General features: G+C 45.0%; 1 protein-coding gene across 1 annotated transcript in view; it reads left to right on the forward strand.

Annotated features, from left to right (window-relative positions):
* GPA33 (glycoprotein A33) overlaps positions 1-21,300 on the forward strand; it is a 35,243-nt gene that overhangs the window by 6,132 nt on the left and 7,811 nt on the right. The window contains exons 2-4 of the mRNA XM_047784015.1: positions 6,060-6,214; positions 11,924-12,140; positions 20,371-20,526. Coding sequence (XP_047639971.1) covers positions 6,060-6,214; positions 11,924-12,140; positions 20,371-20,526 — 528 coding nt within the window. The remainder of the gene's footprint in view (positions 1-6,059; positions 6,215-11,923; positions 12,141-20,370; positions 20,527-21,300) is intronic.

Here is a 21,300-nt window from a genome sequence, read left to right on the forward strand (position 1 = left end):
TGCTGCGGTTTTTTGTTTATTATCGTTTGGCTCCCTCAGAGGATCGGACATGGTGAAAGCAGGAACTGTGTCTGTTTCTGCTTGCCATTCTACCCCCAGAGTCCAGCAGTGTGCCTGGAACATGGGCTTCCAGCAGCCGTTTGCTGGTGGGTGTTAGAATGAGTACCTACCTTTTGAACTTCACTAGGCAGCAAGCTGGTTTGCTCTCAGTATCTCCTATCCTGTCTTCCTTCCCTTCCTTCTGACACTATCCTGCTTCTCCCCAAGCCTCAATTTCCTAATCTCATTAGCTTTTATTAAAATTCATCCGTTCCAGAGTTCCTGCTATGGCTCAGTGTGTTAAGAATCTGACTGCAGTGGCTTGGGTCCCTGTGGAGCCACAGGTTTGATCCCTGCCCTGGCACAGTGGGTTAAAGAATCTGGCATTCCTGAAGCTGTGGTGTAGGTTGCAGCTGAAGCTCATATTCAGTCCATGGCCTGGGAACTTCCATATGCCATGGGTGTGGCCATTAAAAAAAAAAATTGACCCATCCAGAGTCTCCTTCTAGACGGATGGCTGAGAAGGTCTAAATGAGAAATGGATTTGCCCTGTGGGTTAAAAGAAGAGCGTCACTTGCAGTATCTTCTCTGCCTCCCAGACAGCATTGGCATTTTAATAGGTGCTTTAGCATCTTCACTCAACAGTGGGAATTTCAGTACTGAGACAGCCAGTGGAGGACATGTTTGACTTCAAGGTAAAGAGTAGTTGCTCCTCAAACCACTCCACCTTGGCAGCACTCAGTTTGCGTCCCTGTGTCCTTCCTGCCTGCTGAGCTTGTCTCTATTCCCAGATCACCCTGTCACTGGAGCAGTTCTCTCTACCCAGGGCACCAACGATCACACATGGAGCCCACCTCCTTCCTGAGGTGCCTTCCTCCTCTACCACCCAGTGACCTTTGGGCAGCTTCCTTATCCTCTGCCCTGGTGAGTCCAGGATGCCATAAACACCTGGCATGAGCAGAACATGGTGATAGACGGGCACTCCTACTTAGGATTGTCACAAAGTTCACTGGGAGAGAGGCATAAAATGTGGAGGACAGAGCTCACTGCCTCTCACCTGCCCACTGGCTTATCTCTGTCTGCATACATGGGAACAATTGTCACTTGCTGTGGGCAAGGCGAGTCTTCCACTTATGCCCTGACTCCTCTTGACCCCCTAGGCTGGGGTCTTCTCCATCTGGCTCCTCCTCTATTTTCCTTCTCTTCTTTTCTAGGAGCTCCATCCCTATAACCCACAGGCCTGCTCAAGTCTCTCCATCTTCTATCCCAGAAGGGACTCAAAAAACCTTCTCAAGATCTTTCATGGCCCTCTGGTTCCTGTCTTTCCATCTTCCCGTGATAGGTGAGCTTCTTGACAAAAGAAGCTGCCCTCACTGTCTCTATTCCCTCACTTCCTGCCTGACTTATAAAACTATAACAGGGCTTTATGGTTACAAGGGTACTGCATGTCTGTTGCAGAACAGTTGGAAAACAAAAATACACAAAGAAACCCATCATCCCAGAATCCAGAGATAACTGCTATTAATTCTGTGTTTTGCTATATTTTCTTCTAGAACTTGCTTGCTCTCTGTGATTATGTGGAAATGGGGTGCTGTTGTCTGCACAGTTTTTCATCCTGCTTGACTCCTTTACATATACAAGTTCAACATAGTGAACTGAATATCTTGGGGGCTATTTCAAATCCCACCAGTGCAATAAGCCTTTCCATTAAAATCCCTTTTACAGGTCCTAATGCAGCCCCTCCCCCTCACCCCCACTTCACTCTCTTAACACTTGCACTTAACACTTAATTAGGCTCTGTTAGGATGTAGGCTGACAGTGGCCTCTAACTGCATCCTGGGCCACTATAATAAGGTCTTATTAGCACCCAGATCTATGTAGCTACTTCCAGGAGGGAACTGGCAAGCCATGGGTGCAAGAGAAGTCTGAGACACAGACCCTGCTTGGAAGGAGATGCCATCTGATGAGGGGAGGAGGCCCACACACACAGACCCACATCGACATGAGAATGACGTGTGCATGGGATTCATGCTTCCTGAAGTGGTTCAGCCAAGCCAGTATACTATGACTGGGATGGTCCTGTTGGGTTCCCTGAGGAGGTGGGGCATGAACATGCCTCTGACTGTTTTCCCAGGGCCTTACACTAAACTAGGATCTTAGGAAAAATTCATTAAATTGACCGGAATTTATGGATTCCTGTTGAGAAATAAAAGTTCAATAAACAGCCATTGAGATCTAACTCCCCACCCCACCCCTCCATTCCTCTTCCCCCAGCTGCCAATCTGAGAGGCCACAGAGGTCACTCCCACCTGGGGGGTTGGGGACAGGACAAATCAACATGCCCATGCCTGTGTCCCTGCGGGTGGCAACCCTCATCCTAGACATCAGTACTTTCTCAACGTCAGAGCATGCATCTAGTCCTGGGGAGGGATGGGTCCCTTCTGGCCAGCCCCTCCTCCCTAACTAAGAATGTGGTTTCTCTGAGCAAATGGATTTTCCTAAGTGGAGGCATTACTGCCAGTTTCCCAAGGGTTCCCATAATGTGCTGTGGATGCCTCAAGCAGTCAGTTCCATCAAGCATTTCATTATCCTCCGTGGATGTATTGCTTTCTGGTTAGCTCTCAAGAGACCGTTTATTATCTTCTTAACAAACCTTAATTATTTACAAGCAATCCTTCAAGCTGGGTCTTCACATCCCGCCCACTTACAAAGGTTAAATGACCTTTCCTGTTTCCATCTGGGGCAACTTGCGAATTTGTCTTCCCCTTCCCGAGGCTCCTTTGGTTCTTCGTTTGATTTTTTGACATTTTCTAGCACTATGTAGAGTAAGTTCTTCAACCAGGTTTGCCTGGTTGTAAATTCTACCCATTTTTAAGTTTAAATTATTTATAACTCATGCATTTTTCTGTCAAAGAGCACTTATTTGAGTACCTCCTGTATCTTGGGCACTTTGTTGAGCATTGGGGATGTGAAAATGAAGACAACACAGTACAGAGGAGAAAGAGGTGACAATACAGAATGCTGGCATAGGTCTTGCTAATGTGCCAGGGCAAATGTTGTGCATGCTAAATGTGTTGTCATTCAAATCTCACAACAACTTTGAGTTAGATAATATTATTATCCTCAATTTATAATTGAGAAAACTGAGGCACAGAGAAGTTAAGTTGTGCAAGGTGGCACAGCTAGGGACACTAAGAATGAGAATGCCAGATGGGATAATTAAGCTCCAGCATTTGTGCTCTCGGACACTCTGCCGTACTGTAAAGTAAACTTTCATGAGAGAGAAGTTCTAGGATGAAGGTACCCATGAGTACTAGATGGCACAAAGGACAGAGTACTCAACACTCCTTAGGAGCGTTTGGACATTTTCTCTAGGACCATGTATGTGCTCAAAAGTTCTTCCTCAGCAAACTACTATAGTGCTGCAAGATTTTGATTCCTTCCTTGCAGGTAAAAGCACCTGCTCTTCCCATTCGTATACCCTTGAATAGGTTAACACATCACTGAAGTATTAGTTTTTTAACACCGTATGGTGAATTAACTTAGCAGATGGGTGATCTTTGTGAATATCAGAAGAGCTCAGCCTTGAAGAAAAAAAAAAAAAAGGAGAGCCAAGAGCAAAGGAAAGAAAGAATAGTTCTGGAGCATGAGGGACACAGCTGTCAGCAGTAACAGGATGGGAGAGCTGCAGCTGCTAGGGAGAGGGCGGGTTCTGGGCCACCGGAAGGAAGATTCCCAATGTAGACCTGTAAAGCAAGTAGAAAAGGAGGTTGTTGGAAGGCTCTAGAAATTAACTTCTCCACTTCCTAGTTTTCTGATTACGGATTAGCTGTCCCACCAGGTGCTTTTGTCTCGTCCATTGAGTAGGGATGCGAAGATCCCACAGAACAAAAACGCGAGGGCCACAGAGCTAATAAACATCAAGCCTATGGGAAGAAGTGAGAGGGACTGGGTTTATTGCAGATGAGGGTGAGAAAGCTGGTGATTACACATATCAGAAGCCTCTGAGCGTATGATGGGAAATTATTAAGAAGTTAAGCCAGATGTCTTCGTTGCCAGTAATGTCAGAACAAGAGGATATTGACCAAATCAGTGAGGAGGATTTAGATTCGCTACGGAGGATTCCCAGTGATGGCTGTTGGCATGAAGTTCTTAAACATAGGATAAATTCTCATCTAGGATTATGGAAAATGTTAAGTGTGCCTCAGGGCACAGGATCAGCCCTTAAAGATCCTCCTCAGGTTTACAAATAGCATTTAAATAGTGCTCTGTATTTGTTCAAGATTTTTTTTTCCTTTTTGAGTGCTTTCTCAACCATTCATTTCAATCTCTTTTCTCACAAGTTAACAGAAAATGACCTAAACTCACTGTAATAATGATCTCAAAAACCGATCTGTTCTTTAATTATAATCATTAGCAATTATTATTCCTTTATGATAGTTCACCCTTGGTGATTGTGGGTGCTTATCTAGTGTGATTAACTTCTAACCAAGGATGCACCTAAACAAAAGGTGAGAAAGTAGAAATTTTTAATACGAATATATATATATATATACGCACACATATATATAAAATGAAACTATCATATATTCAGCTCTGATTCTGCATCAGGAAACATTCTAAACAAAGAATACATTTCATGTCATTTAATCTTCATACAACCCATTTTTCTTTTTCGCCTATGCCTGCAGCATGGTAGTTCCTGGGCCAGGGATAGGACCCTAAGCCACAGCAGTGACAGTGCTGGGTCTTTAACCCACTGAGCCACAGAGAAACTCCCTTACAACTGATTTTTCACGCAAGGACTCTGGCACAGAGAAGTTAAGTAAACTGCTCCAGGTTATATGTTTTGTAAATAAAGGAACAGTAATTCTAGTGGAGGCATTCTAGCTCCGTAGCCTGTGCATATAAACTAAATGCTATGCTACTTCCTGAAATGACCATGGAGAAGTTGTGTATTAAGCATGGACTGGCACAGGAGCGGTCAAAGATGGCTGCATCAGAAAACCCTGAGCTCACCTCTTCCCACAGACACACGGAATCTACACATACATATAGAGCAATTCTTCCCAAGGAAGATCTGAGGGCTCATTAAACAGCTACTGCACATAGAAGGACAACATGGAACTGGGTAGGAAAGATGGAGATACTGTATCCATGGGAACCCAACCCCCCCAGCATAGCAACCTGGAATAGGAAGCAATATTGCTGATGGGCCTGGATGCAGACTTGCCCAGCCTGGGAAACAGCATGAAAATCAGCAGTTTAAAGGGCACCTAGACTATATAGGAAGGAAATCCATTTACTAGAGCTTCTGCCAAAGGGGCATCATGTACACTGTAGTCACAGACCCACCCGACTTAAAAGAGAGGAGAGTTGGTGTCACGTGGTAAGAGTATATGTGATACTGATGTGGCCACACTCTTTTTCTCACCTTTTTTCTGATAAACTTATATAAAATAAATGCCCCTAGGAGTACCCTCTCTTTACTTGACTTAATCTTATTCATCAAATTTCTTACCACATTTAAAAGCTCCATAAATAAATGTTAAATAAATGAATAAGTAATCATCATAACAAAAAAGATGGTGGGGAATATTTATTGAGAATGTTCTATGTACCAGGAGCTAAGCAAAGCACCTACACATGATATCTCATTCATCTCATTGTCTTTCAACGGCTCCAGTGAGTATTCCTTTTTGTAGATAAGAAAACCTAGGCTGAGAAAAGTTTACACAGTAGGTAAGAGATGGGGCTGACTCTCAAAACCAGGCTTTTACCCACCACAGAACACACTTAAATTTGTTGAGATGCTGCAGGATGAGGACAGGGTCTACCAAGTCCACGTGTTTGTCTTCACAGTCTTTGAGGAGAGCAGCTGGTGTGCCATGGCCAGGACCCCAGTGGTAGTGCATCTAGCTGTGGCTGGAGGAGGAAGGGCCCCACTGGGTATCCCTTCAGAGGTTGAGTGGACCATGAGTGGGTATGCCTATGTCATTTCCTTCCCACTTTCTTTCCAGTCTGGGTGACTGTCCATGCCATCTCTGTGGAAACCCCAAAGGATGTTCTTCGGGCTGCTCGGGGAGAGAGTGTCACCCTTCCGTGTACCTACCAAACTTCCTCCCTCAACCGAGAAGGATTTATCCAGTGGGACAAGCTTCTAAGGAGTCATACGGTAAGGATTTTTAAAAGCTTGGGCGCATCACAGGAAGGAGTATGACCTGATCATGACCTCTTGGAAGATAAGCACTACAAAGTCTTTCAATAAATGTTAGGTAGAATTGGAGTTGCCATTGTGGCATAGCAGAAATGAATCCGACTAGTATCCATGAGGATGCAGTTTCGACCCTGGCCTTGCTCAGTGGGTCAGAGATCTGGCATTGCTGTGGCTGTGGTACAGGCTCCAATTTGACTCCTGGCTTGGGAACTTCCATATGCCATGGGTGTGGGCCCCCGACAAAAAAAGAATAGGGGTTTCCCGTGGCTCAGTGGGTTAAGGATCTGGTGTTGTCACTGCTGTGGTTCAGGTTGCTGCTGTGGCACAGGTTCAATCCTTGGCCAAGGAATGAATATAATACACACACACACACACACATATATATATAGGGAGAGAGAGAGAGAGAGAGAGAGAGAGAATTGACTTAGTATTAACTTAGTTAGCACCCAGGCTGGGCTGGGTGGAGAGGGAGTGGTGAATGTTGTACCCAGGGAGAGCCATATGGTGCCACCTCTATATTGAAAGAGTCACCTTCCCTAAAACATCTTTCTGTTGGCCACTCTCAAAGGACCTAAACTGTATCCTTTGAATCAGTCATTTATTTTGATAAGCATAGAGCTCTCCCTGAGGCCAAATTTTTTTATAGGGTTTTTTTTTTCTCTTCCCTTTTTGGGAGTATGGAGGAGATTTTATTTTATTTTCTATTTTGGAGTAGACAATATAATCCCATGATTCAAGAATTAAAACATCATAAAAAGTATACATTGAAAAGTCTCATTCCCATCCCTGCCCTTCCCATCTGATCCACCATGTTCCCACACTTAACTCTCTACCTCCCCATCCCCCGAATAAGGCTAATTTTCACTGGTACTGATTGTTTGGGACCAGCATTTATACTGATTGATTGGTATCTCTGCTATAATCATTCAGTATCTTGAATATCACTTTGGCTGAGATAACTCATGTGGTTTCCTGTGTATCCTTGCAGAAATTCTTTATGCAATTCAGGAAAATGTATATATATTCACACATACACACATGTGTATGTATGTGTTCCTGTTTCCCCCTCTTTTTATACAAAAGGTAGCATACTGTAGGCACTGTTCTGCCCCTTGCATTTTTTACCTAGTAGTTCCTGAAAAAGCTTTCTATATCAGTTAATAAAGAGTTTCCTCATTTTGTTAGAGCTGAGGAGAAGTCCACCATGTGGATACATGATCATTATTATTATATTATTATGTGGTCTTTTTGTCTTTTAGGGCTGCACCCACGGCATATGGAGGTTCCCAGGCTAGGGTCTAATCGGAGCTGTAGCTGCCAACCTACGCCAGGATGAAGATGAGGCGGGATCTGAGCCTCATCTTCGACATACACCACAGCTCACAGCAACACTGGATCCTTAACCCGCGGGGAAAGGCCAGGGATTGAACCCACATCCTCATGGATCCTAGTTGAGTTCGCGAACTGCTGAGCCACGATGGGAACTCCATACATGGTTATTATTTAACCAGCCCCCTAATGACAGAAATTTGCTTATTTTCAACCCTCTTATACCAAGAATAACCCTTTATACATGGCATTGGGTGTGTGTGTGGATACACCTGTGGCGTATATTCCCACAAAGGGTAAATGCTTACATAATTTCTATAGGGAACACCAAACTTCCCTCCATAGGGAAACACTTTGTGTTCCCACCAGCTGTATATGAGAAGGTCTGCTCCCCTACAGCCTCATTTGTGTGGTATGCATGTGCTAAGAGACATGTGCATGTGCCTAATGATTACACAGTACAAAAGCACACAGAGTGGAAATATGTCTTTGTCCGACCCTAGAATGCCAGTCCCTTACTCCCCTCACCAAAGGCAACCATTACCAGATGCTCTACGAATATATGATGCATTTACAAACACAGACATATATGTGCATATGTTTACATGTACATATATCAATATGTATGTTTATCTAACTACACACGCCCTGTCCTACACTTGGGTTTCTTTCTTCTTAACAATATACCTTGGAGCTCTTTCCATATGCCAGCACATTTATATTTATCTCATTCTTTTTTAAACATTTGCATTAAGTATTCCATTTTATGAATGCTTTACATGTACCAATGACAGACATTTGGTTTGTTCCCTATATTTTTCTGCTACAAATGATGCTGCACTAAAGATCCTTATACGCATGTCTATAGGTATATATTTATAACAATTATAATTATTTATAAATATATACTTATATATAAAAAATATATAGGATAAATTACTTAGAATGGAACTTCTGTGTCAAAGGATATGTGAATTTAAATTTTTGATAAATAATATCAAATCATTCTCATTAGATGTCAGGTCAGTCTTCGCTTTCACCAACAACAATTCAGGTGCCTATTTTTCCAACACAGGGTATTGGAGAAACTATTTATTTGCCAATTTGATGAGTGAAAAAGTATCTCATTGTTGAGCAAATTCACATTTCTTTAACTGTAAGAAGAACATCTATTCATAAATTTAAAAAGTGTGGTCTACTTTAAAAATGCAAACATGCCTGGCATCAGGTCCCCAACCACTTAGAGTGAAAGCAGGTAGCTTTTTCCACGACAGAGAAGAAGGGTGATCCAGGACACACAAGTGCTAGAGCAGCAAGGCTGATAGGAAAGAAGAGTCTATTTTGGCCTGAGGCATCCTGTTGTCTGTTGCCCAAGGGACCCTGAAGGGCCCCGGCACGTGTCCTATCTGTTTCCAGAATTCCAGGAAAAAACCTAGAGAGGGCAGCTGTTGCCTTCAGCTTGCAGAAATTAAAGGATACCATCTTTTGCCATCACAAATATTCAGCAAACCAGATGTTAGGTCTCTGCCAGGCACTTTTCTGAGTGCTGAGATAAATACTAAAGATCTCTTGTTGATGGATGGGTCCCTAAAGGGTTGAGGCAATCCCTTTGAGAGCAAGCAAGGATGCAGAGAAAGGGATTATATCTGTGCCCTCTAGGAGATTACCGTGACAGGGTCTAGCGGGGGTGTGTGACCTGGGGGAGACCCAAGAAGGAGGAAGCCTCAGGGGACCTGTGATTTGGGGCACAAAGAGGCCCTGGCAGAGCCAGTGAGTCAGAAAAGAGCTGAACTGGGAAAGACCAGCATCCACAGACAGGTCCAGAGCCCAAGATGTGTCTTCATCTCCTGCCTTGTTGCTCCTCCCCTTCTCAACCAAGCTTCCCAAGAGTTATCTGCCCCCTACCAGGACAGTAGCATGCTTATACCCTGCACAAGCATACCCAGCCCAGGGGGCCTGCTCTCCATGAGCCTAGCATGGTGTGACTGTCCAAAGACCAGAGCGTCTTCCCTGTTTGCATAAAGAGCCTGCACAGTCATCACACCTGGCTCTGAGTTTTACTCTTTTCCCTGCCGGCATGGTTTGCCTTCCTCTCCTGACACACCACCGACGTCGCCTGCAACTTCTCTTTTGTTCAATTCAACATGCTGATTCAGTCATCTTATTTCATTTCTCCCTGGCTTTTCTGTCAACCACTTTCCCATCTTGGAATCTCCCTCCCTTGGCTTTCGGGTAGTCTTGTTTTGGTTTCCCTCTTATCTCTCTGACCTCTCCCTGACCTTTCTGAATGAAGTAACATGGGGATTTGCCATTTCTCTACCCATTTACCTGAGGTGACTTCATCCAGCCCACAGCTCAGTTAATATCAGCATGACTCCCAAAACTTCCTCCCTGGTGGCACTCAGCTGACCTATCGAGCTCCTATTGAACTCATCCACCTGGGTACCCTGTTCATGCTTCAGGCATCTCATAGGAACAGAATGCATTATTTTTTCATAAAATGTTCTCTTTCTAGGTGTTTCCTCTTTTGGAAATGACATCACCATTCACTCAAACATCCAGGTCAAGAAACTCTTACACTTGAGATTTTCTGCTCCTTAACTTTGTACATTTAATCCCTCCAATCCCATTGGTCCTGCCTCTTTACCACCCCTCAAATTCACTTCTATCTGTTCTTTCTATCTTCATTCCCATAGCCTTGTCTGAAGACCCATCATTTTTCACCTAAGCTGCTAAACTTATTTCTTAACTAGTTCTCCTCTAGTCCAGTTCATGTCCCACCCTGTATTGAGAGCTAATTTCCTAAAATACTAAAATACACAGCTGTCAGGATACAATGTAAACCATTTAGTCTCATATACAATGTCTACCATCTGGCAATGTAGAATCTCCAGAGCTCAGACTCTGAAGCCAGAATGCCCAATTCAAGTCCCAGCCCTGTCATTTACTTAACCATATAACTTGGGGAGAGATATTTAACCTCTTGGTGCCTTGGTTTGCTCATGTGTGAAACAGGTATAATAATCTCCAGGGTGCTGTGAGGATTAAATGAGATAATAAAGAGTGCTTAGCATGGTACCTTGCCCATAGCGTATCCTCAATAAAGAGCTGCTATGATCTTTATTGCTACCTCCCATTTGCTCACTCACACACTCACCTCCATTCATAACAATCACTTAGGGTTGATGAGTTTCTTCCCACTTCTAGGTCTTTCCCCATTGTTTTCCCTTTGCCTGAAATGCCGAATACACTTATCCTATTCCAACACCCACTGCCCCAATACCTCCAGCCCTTTGCCTGACTAATTCCTATTAGTCCTCCAGGATTCAAGACATTACCTTCTGGGAATGCTCCTAGGAAACCTCCCCTGACTTTCCAGTTTAGATGTAATACTTCTCTTCTGAGATCCCATAGCTAATCATAAGATGCTCTGATGTTGGTTTGCCTTCCACCTTGTTCATCTTTGAGGGCAGAAATCATGAATTGCTCATCTTTGACTGTCAGGCACCTAGCAGATGCTCACCAATAATGGCCAGCACTTACAGAAAACTTACCACACTGGGCAGTGCCCCTGTGCATATATTATCTACTGTAAGTCTCACAAAAACCCTATGTATAGGTGTTGTGATTATTTCCATTTTGTAGAAGAGGAAACACAGTCATAGAGAGGACAAGCATTTTGCTCAAGGTCATAAAATTTGTAAGTGGCAGAACTGCGATTTGAACTTAGGCAGTGTTTCAAAAGTAGTGGTCTTAGCTAGTACCAACTTCTCTTTGATAAATGATGAGTATGTCAGTGAATAAATACATTCCAAAGCCAAGAGTCAGGTAAATAAAGGATGGCTACCTAGCACAATGCCTGCACATAGTAGGTCCTCAGTAAGTATTGGTTGACTGGATGTTTGAGAACAGACAATGAGCTAAAATGGAATGGATAAGAGAGGTGCCAGAGGTTACAAGAGGTGAAAGTCTCATGATCTGAGAAAGTCTTCCTTATTCATATGTGCTCCTGTGGTATGAACTGCTACCTGCCCTAGGATTTCAATAGTTTCACTAAAAATTGGAGTTCTTTGGGGGCTTAGTGGTTAAGGAATTGGCATTGTCAGTGCTGTGGCAAGGGCTTGATCCCTGGCCCCGGGAACTTTTGTATGCTGCGGGTGTAGCCAAAGTATATATATTTTCCACAGGTGGGCACATGCACAGAGCTGTTTGTTCTGTGGGGTTGGTGTATCAGAACATCTGAGCCTGGGGTTGGGGGATGAAGGTAGGCAGGAGAGCCTGCAGCACCACACCAGGGCCTTAGGGTGAAGACCAAATGGTATTTCCTCTTCCTCCCAGGAAAGGGTAATCACCTGGATATTTACGACCAAAAACTACATCTACGGTGACCTTTACCTGAACCGTGTCAACCTGTCAGTCCAAGTCGATCGGTCAGATGCCTCCGTCACCATCGATAAGTTGACCATGGATGACAACGGTACCTACGAGTGCTCCGTCTCTCTGATGTCGGATATGGAGGGCACCTCCAAGTCCCGCGTCCGCCTCTTGGTCCTGGGTGAGTGTCTCCTTCTTCTTCCAGGCTGTGGGAAGACGCTGGGGAGAGGATGGGGTGCGAGGAGGAGGACACCCCAGTGGTCAGATAAAGCCAGCCCAGCGAGCAAGCAAACCCTGACCTAGAGCTTAGACTCCTCCCCTTGCCCGTCTGTTGGGGAGGCGGGTACTCCTCCTTCCTCTGGGGCTAAACCCTGTTCTCCCTGGGCAGACAGATCCCAGGGCAGAGGTCAAGGCTGATTTGGAGTGGTCCCTGGGGGTCCACCTTGGAGAACTTGCCCATGCTCTGTCCAGTGCTCTTTCCTTCACATCAGCTCTCCTCTTTTCCATGCTAAATTTACTAAACAGAAGAAAAAAGGAAATCCTAGATCCTCACTGCCTTACTTTGAAGCTGGGGGCCAAATCATGACTCTCTTAAAGGTCAGGCCCCTCTCCTGGCCCTGAATTCAGCTAATCAGCTAAGCCCTTCACGCCACCATCTCCCGCATCTCCTCACCTCTCGGCTCTAACACATCATCGATCAGGTTCTACTGCCTCTGAAATACCTCCCATGATCATGTTCTTTCCATACAAATGGCTTATTATTGGGATTTATAGCTTTGGAATGACTGAAACGGTCATCAACTTTTAGTATCTTCACTCTGCAGATGAGGCGCAGAGGAAGCAGGCACCTGACTCAAAGTCAAATGGTTATTGGAAAAGCTAGTGACCATGTGTGTCCACTGTATGAAATGGCCCCCACCTGGGAGTTAGTGACACTTTAAACCAAAGCAATGGACTCTGTTTGCTTCATTTTTCCTCTCTTTACATTACATAGTGGGCATCTTTTTTTTTTTTTTTCGTCTTTTTAGGGCTGTACCCATGGCATATGGATATTCCTAGGAGAGGGGTCCTATTGGAGCTACAGCTGCCAGCCTACACCACAGCTACAGCAGCACAGGATCTGAGCACACTGGCAGCCTACACCACAGCTCATAGCAACACCAGATCCTTAACCCGATGAGTGAGGCCAGGGATCGAACCTGCAACCTCATGGTTCCTAGTTAGATTATTTCCACTGTGCCACGACGAGAACTCCAGTGGGATCTTATTTTTAGTTGCATAAGGTGGCTTCCTGGGTTTTTGAAGCACTGTGGTGATTCAAATTATAAAGCCTTGTATAAGGGAATAACCATCTCCTCCTTGCACCCTACTACCAAGAAGGTGGCCAAGGGTAGCACTTGTGTGTATTCTTCCATATGCTCTTTCCATACACACAGACACACACTTTCTTTTTCTTTCTTTCTTTTCCTTTAAAAAAGAGGTCATATTATAAAGATTACTGTAACTTTTTTTTTCTTAATGTTTTATGCACATTTCTCCAGATCTATATGTACAAATCTATCTATTAACAGAACACATTCCATCGAATGAATGTACTATGATTTCTCCCAGTGTTCCATCAGTGTTCCATACAGAAAAGCATTCTCAGCCTACTTCCATATTTTTTTTTGTACAAACAACACTGATGTATACATGCATATATATATGGCCATAAATTTGGGGGAAAGTGAAAAAATAAACTCTTGAATTTTATTCTGTATATTGAAACTTATCTTTTAAGGAAGCAATTTGTATAGTACTTGCTTGTATGCCCTTTGACCTTTCTTGAGGTTTTCATAAGCATTTAATTTTTATACTGTCAATGACACATTTACATTATATATTTTAAATAACACACACAGATAGTTATAGGCGTATATATGTCTATGTATGTATATTCTTTCACTGTATTGTCTTTATTTCTATTGGATAGATTCTTAAAAGTAGGGTTTCTAGGGAGTTCCCTTATGGTGCAGCAGGTTAAGGATCCAGCATTGTCACTGCAGTGGCTTGGGTCACTGCTGTGGAGCAGTTTCGATCCCTTGCCCAGGAATTTCCATGTGCCAAGGGCATGGCCGAATAAAAAAGAGGGTTTTGGAGTTCTCCCATGGCATAGCAGGTTAAAGACGTGGTGTTGTCGCTGTAGCGACTTGGTTGACTGCTATGGTGTGGTTTGAACCCTGGCCTGGGAACTTCCACGTGCCACAAGTGTGGCAAAAAAAAAAAAAAAAAAGTAGGATTTCTAGGTCAAGGACTATGCTGTCATTAAATGTTACTCCATACTGGCAAGTAACTTTTTCTGAAGCAACTTATACTGCCTGAGCATTATGTGAGCATTACATTTTCCTATATTCCTACCAGTAGTGAATATCACCAACCTTTTAATTTACTTAAATTTTTTTTTTTTTCTTTTTAGGGCCACACCAGCAGCATATGGAAGTTCCCAGGCTAGGAGTCAAATCAGAGCTGCAGCTGCTGGGTACAGCACAGCCACAGCAACGCTGGATCCTTAACCCCCTGATCGAGGCCAGGGATAGAACCCACGCACTCATTAATACTAGTCAGATTCATTACCACCGCACCATGAGGGGAACTCCGAGAATTCTCTTTAAAGAAATCTCCCTGGAGTTCTGGGTTTTGCAGCAGGTTAAGGATCCAGAGTTGTCACTGCTGTGGCTTCCATTACTGCTGTGGCATGGGTTCAATCCCTGGCTCAGGAACTTCTGCATGGTGTGCATGCAAAGAGGGGGAAAAAAAAACAAAAGAAAAGAAAAAAAATCTCCTGGATGAAGCACTAGCTTTCTGGAGGAGGGGAATTCCTCTAGGATAGAGGCTTTGGAAGGTCACTGAGATGTTCTTCACCTCTCTCCTCAGTGTTGGGGACACTTGCCATTCAGAGCCTCAACCTGAGAATTTTAGTGGACATTCTGAGTCACAGGAGAAGTCTCCTTCCACCTCCTGCTGATGTTTTCTGTCATGGGTTTAGGGTCTCTTGTCCTGCACAGGGTCTCTCACTACTGTCTCTGGAGTTATGACAATGAACTGAATGTTCTTTTCTTATATCTGTAAGTTGTATTTTTTACCCTTAAACCTTTACTTTAGCTAGAATTTACTTAGGGGCATAGGATGCTAAGGGTTTTTGTTTTCTTCCAAATAGATAATCAGTTACATCAGCATCATTTATTAACACCAAAGAAACATTTTCCCACTGGAATGCCAACTTGGTCACATCTTAAGTTCTTACATGGCTGTTTTTTACTCATTTTGTTTATTTTCCTTTTGATTGTTCCTATGCCAATATCATATGGCTTTGATTACAGTACATCTGTAATCAGTGTTGAGATATATATATATATGTTTCGAGTTATCGGTGATTGTGTAGTTGGCTGTTAAGATCTGGCACTGTGTAATAGCTTCTCTTATTAAACTTCCAAAAATTCTTGTCAGTATTTATATATTTATTCTTTCATGTTTACTTAAAAATAACCTTGCTTAGTTAAAAAAAAAGTTGGTTGGAACCACATTCAATTTCTGAATTAATTTGCAGAGAACTGACATTTTAATCATATTATGGAAGATGGTATATCTGATTTTCCGACTTTCAGTATCAGCAAATCTCTAATGAGAGAATTACAGGCTTTCTGTGGCCAAATGAGGAGCTTTTGTGTTATTTAGTGAGGACAGGGAACTCCCTTCCCAACCTGCCACCCAACCTATGTAACCAAATACCTGGTCTCTCTAGGGCTTCCTGCTCAGCCAACCGAGGGATCCCTCTTACATGGAAGGAAAACTGCCATCAACTTGCAATGACCTTTGCCTGTATAGAGTTGTTATAGACAACACCAAATTCATAATCATAACACCTGTCATTTCTGGAGGGCCTGCGATGTGTCAGGCATCTCACTAGGTGCTCTATGGATACGATCTCATTTAATCTTTACAATTCATTCATGAAAGTGAGTGTTAACACTCATATCTAATAGAAGGGAGCACTGAGACCCAAGAGGTTAAATGACAACAAGAAAGTGTCCAAGCTTCGATAGGACCAGGGCTGCCCCAATCCAAAGCCCTTCACTTCTCTACCCTGTAAGCCTGCCATTCCCAACTGGCAATCCCTTCAATTCTGGATGATTCCCAAACTCTTCTGGGTTTACTTTTCAGCATACCCCCTCTTTCATTCTATGGCAGATGTAAGCTTGCCAATTATGTTTTATTGTGTCACAGCACCAATTATATTTCATCCTTCTTGCACCCATGCCAATGAAAGAAAGTTGGAGGGGTAGAGCAGTGCCTGCCCTGGATGTGCCCGTTGCCCTCATTTGGCCCCAGGACATGTGCATCTTGGAAATGCCACTCACTGAAAACTGAGATTCTGTAACTGCTCTTCCACACTGAAAGTCTTAGCTTAGGTCTGGGACAATGCCGCCCCCCCCACTGCCGCCCGCCATGAGTGCATGGATGTTGTTTCTGGGCTTTCCGGGGGCGGGGGGGTGGGTCTGAGTCTTAGAGCATTAGGAACCTTTCCCCTGCTCCCAATCTTATGGACAAAGCTGATACCATCACCATGCTATCCTAGAGCATTTTTAAGGCTGTGCTTTAGTTGCCTCAGACTAGGTAAAGGGCCTGATATGTTTTTCTACCAGCTCCATTGAATCACGGGCCTGCCTGTTTTTGGAAGGCTCCTTACATTAAAATCTCTAACACAGGAAAGTTGTTAGAAATTCTAGAAGCTTATTTCTGCTCTGCTCTCCTGCTCTTGTTCTTTGGCTACAGCAACACAAACACAAACAAATAGCTGTGTTGGGTGGTCCTTTACTTTTATAAAAACACTAGTTTTTTTAAAAAAGAGAGAAAAAATAAACAAACAAAAAAACGAATTCACCTATATCACTAGGTTTTATATTTCTCCACATTTTCTTTTAGCTCATCCTACATACACATGTACATAACTGAATTTGTAGTCTAGCAATTAGTATTTTTCTCCTTTCATTACATATCACGTAACATTTCCTGCTGTCTTACGACTCACTGTTCTTTAAACTTCATGCCACTCCAGCAAGTGGATGCAGAGTCCTCTGTCCCTGGACTGGACACTCAGGCTATCTCCAATTTAAGCTCTTATGATTAAGGTTGCATCAAACAGTTTTGCCTGCATAGCACTTAATTTTTATTTGTATTAGCTCCTGGGAGGGGTGTTACCCAGCCAGGAAAATGAGATTTTTTCTGCTGTTTCTCTTTTGCACACCCCCGCACCCCTCCCCTCGATCGAAGTCCCTCATTTCCCCACCTGATCCTTCTCTGGCTAATTCATGGCTTCCCTTAAACAGCACCTGTTTTCTTCTGGCAACAAGCTAGTTGAGGGAAGGTAGCAGGAGCCCACTCAGGTGTAACTGTCCCGAGTTGCCCCCCTCCCTTCTCAGGGCCAGCTGCCTTTTAGAGAGGAACTCGTTAACTTGAAGGGCAAAGGCTACAAGTTTAATCAGAGATTATGGAACTCAGTGAAAAGAATGTTTTGCTTTTTTAAAAGAAGGGATAATTTGGTACTATATGTTAAGAAATCCAATTAATTTTTTTTTTAAAAAGTTTTCTTTCCAAATGGCTTTGCTGCTAGGATATTTTTAGGCAGAAAAGCTTTAATTGCACGAGGCCACCCACTCAGGTTACATAACCTCACAGTAAACTGAGGCGAACAGCTTCCAGACAGAAAGGCATGCACCAGCCTGGTCACCACTGGAAAGCCACCTGGCTCTGGGACCCGGGACCTGGAGCCATCAGGAAGGACTGGTCGTCTTCACGGCCTCTGGCGCCCTCTGCTGTCTGTAAAGGGAGTCTCACGCTTCGGAGCGGCCTCGGAGCCCAGCGCGTGCCCCGCCCCTCCCATCACTCCGCCCTCAATAAATATTCAGGTAGCATCTACATTCTGTTTGGGAGATGGGACGCGCCAGTTGAGATCTAGATCCGCGAGAGTGCGCACAGGTCTCCAGCCCCCGCAGCAGGCGGAAGGGCAATTTGAGCTAGTTCTGTCTGATTGAAGGTTCTGTCTGCTCTTGATGGTGGGGGCTGAGGAGGGGAGCTTCAGGGAGGGATCTGGAGGGAGTGAGGGCTGGGGGTGCCTAGGATGAGGTGAGGCGAGAAGACAGTTTGGGGGCTGAGAATAAGGACCTGGGAAAAGAACCCAACACCTTTCTCCATAAGACCTGTCTACTAGGGGTGGTTGTTTCCTTATTTGCTCTTCTGAGGCCTCCAGAATGGATTAAAGATTTGCTGTCAGCAATCTTCCCTCAGCAAATGGTGGTGTAAGAAAGCTGGTCTTCGCGTTCTCTGGCTGTTCATTTGCCCCAGTCCCTCCCCTCTCCCTTTTGGCTTGTATCTCAAAGAAACTCAGTCATGGAAAGGCTGGGCTTCCAGTCATGCACACTCAGCATGACTCTGAGTCCATGTGAGACTCCGCAGGTGGTACTATATTTATGGTCAGGTCTCTTTGTGGAATAAAGGCTCAGCCTCCTGGTAAAGGCTTATCTCCAAAACAAGGGTGACAGTTTTGATTGCTGGAGAGGGATGTTCCTGGACCTCTGGACAGCTCAAGAGATAAAGCTCGGCTCAGCAACCCTGACATGGAGCCGGGCTCCTCCGAGGCAATATTCACTTTCTCTGGCCCCCAGCTACCTGCTTGCTGGGCCATCAGGGAGGACAGGAGGGCTACTTGTGAGGGTGGCCAGTGGGCAGCAGCCTCTCCCTCCCCAGGCTGCTTCAGTCCCCGGAGGTCTGGGCATGGATCCCTAAGGGCTGTCCTTGAACCTGGGGTCTTTTAGGTTTAGGGATTGTCTTACTGGGGGTGGCAGTAGGGAATGCCTCTGATTTGCCCCACACTCGCCCCATGCTTGGCTGGCTCTCACTAAGACAGCAGGATACATGGACACACAGAGCAACCACCCACCTTGTCAGAGAGGAAATACCACGGGCTAGAGGCTAGAGTGAGAGGTAGGTCCTAGCAGCTTCTCCCAGTAGCTCTGAACAGAACAGAGAATGGAATCATCCTCCATGCTCAGTGACCATGCACTTGTGCAGTCTGGATTGCAGAGTGAGCAGCATGATTTATTGGGGCAAGTAAACCATCCAAGGAAGCACATAAAGAAAGAAGCAGATGAGACAGGCCTGCTACCAGGGGCTTCTAGTAATAGCCCTCTCCTCTGGGTGTCATCCCCTTTCCACTCCCCAAACACTGCCAGCGGTCCCAGGCATACTTTATACCTCTTGCCTCAGGGCCTTTGCACATGCTGTTTCCCCTCTGTTTAGAGTGCCCTCCCCTCTCTTTCTCTGATCCCCTCCCCCTACTACTTCCGCCATTGGCTTCCTGATTGCGTCAGTGTCCCTTGTCAGGCCTTCCCTGTCCCAGCATCCTTGCCTCTTGCCTGGTTTTTGTTTGGCTGTGTGTCTTTTGCCCCCACTGGACTCCATGAATAGGAGGACTCACTTGCTGTGTCATCTCATGGCCAGAGGTGTCAAGCAAACAGTAGGTGCCCAATGAGATTTGTAGAACAAACCACTCTACACACTGGTATGTTAACAGTGCTGACGAGAGTGAAAGGGACTAACAAGGTTTTCAGGAATTCAGGGAGATCAGGTTAGGCTTGTGAGTTGATGAGGGCAGCCTGTTGATTTTTATAACCTTCTTTCTATGGACTTCCCTTTCCTTGTTCCTATCCCACCCCCATCCCCAGTCCTCACCATCGCCTTCAGTCCTCATTCTCCACCCTGCACAACCCCTGCTGCTGCCAGAGTTCTTTCTCATCACTGTGGCAATTGCATTTTTTTTTTTTTGTCTTTTTAGAGCCGCACCTGCAGCACATGGAGGTTCCCAGGCTAGGGGTTGAATCAGAGCCGCAGCTGCCGGCCTACGCCACAGCCACAGCAACACCAAATTCCGAGCTGCATCTGCGACCTTCACCACAGCTCACGGTAATGCTGGATCCCTAACCCACTGTGCGAGGCCAGGGATCAAACCCCCATATCCACGGACACTAATTGGGTCTGTTAACCACTGAGCCACGATGGGAACTCTGGCAATTGCATTTTATCAGTAAAGCACAGGAAGAGGATAATGTTTTACTGAAGGGAACATTCCTAAGAAGTTACCATGAAGGGCTTCAGAGAAAAAGGCTTTCACTGAATCCAAGGGCAGGCACATTACAAACAGCCAAATCCAGCCTGAAGACTGATTTTATATGACCTGTGAGCGAAAAATGGTTTTAACCTTTCTCTGCCCGTGAACAAACAAGGCAGTATGTATATATGTGCATGTGTTTGGGGTGAAGGGATGGCTGTCACCAAGCCCCAATTCATGGCTTCTCTTTGGCCCCTCCCCTACGTAGTGCCACCCTCCAAGCCAGACTGCGGCATCCAGGGAGAGACTGTGATTGGGAACGACATCCAGCTGACCTGCGAATCCAAGGAGGGCTCCCCAGCCCCTCAGTACAGCTGGAAGAGCTATGACGTGCTGAACCAGGAGCGTCATCAGGTCACACCAGGTAAGATCAGCGGGGAGGCGGAGTCCCCACATCATTGGTTAGTGTTGCCAGGGGAGACCTGGGGCTGACCAATCAGATTCCACTGAAAGCTGCCCCTTTCCCCAACCCCACGGTTGTCACCATGCGATATCTTGGTCCATCTCTCTAAATAGCATTTTTTTCATGAGTACCTACCTCATAGGTTGTTGTGAGAAATAATAACATAATAAACATTAACTTCTTTTCTTTATTCCCCATAACTGAATTATCTTGAGTGAGCATGCATGGATAACCACTCTGTGCTAAAAGCACAGGGTGGGATTTTAAGGCCCCAAGTCTACCTTTATGGCTCCACTTAAGGGTAGGGAATTTCCTATTCTCATCCTCATCCAGGCACGTCCATCTCAGTCTCCTCTGTCCCCCCGCCAAACACACCCCCGTTTTATGGCCCCACCAAACTGCACAACTAGGTCTGCTGTAAGAGTCCCACGTTCTCAGGGAAGGAGATGGTAGATTCTGCTCTGGTTGCCAGGAGACTGGTTTTGCACTGGGCAGCTTGGTAGTTGACCTTTTGGTCGGGAAACAAAGGCGGGGGGGGGGGGGGGCAGGAGGAAGAGCTGCATGAACATCTCACAGTCATTATCTTGGAGCCCGCTGGGGTGGGAAAACCCTGGTTAAATCCTTCCGCCCTGGTGCTCCCTGACTGCCCAGCCAGCTGCACCCACTACTCCTGAAGATCAAGGAAGACAAAGCCTGGAAGGTCCCACTGGATTAACTTCTGGGAGGACTTTCTGT

Source organism: Phacochoerus africanus, chromosome 6 (assembly GCF_016906955.1).
Source record: "Phacochoerus africanus isolate WHEZ1 chromosome 6, ROS_Pafr_v1, whole genome shotgun sequence".
Lineage (NCBI taxonomy): Eukaryota > Metazoa > Chordata > Mammalia > Artiodactyla > Suidae > Phacochoerus > Phacochoerus africanus.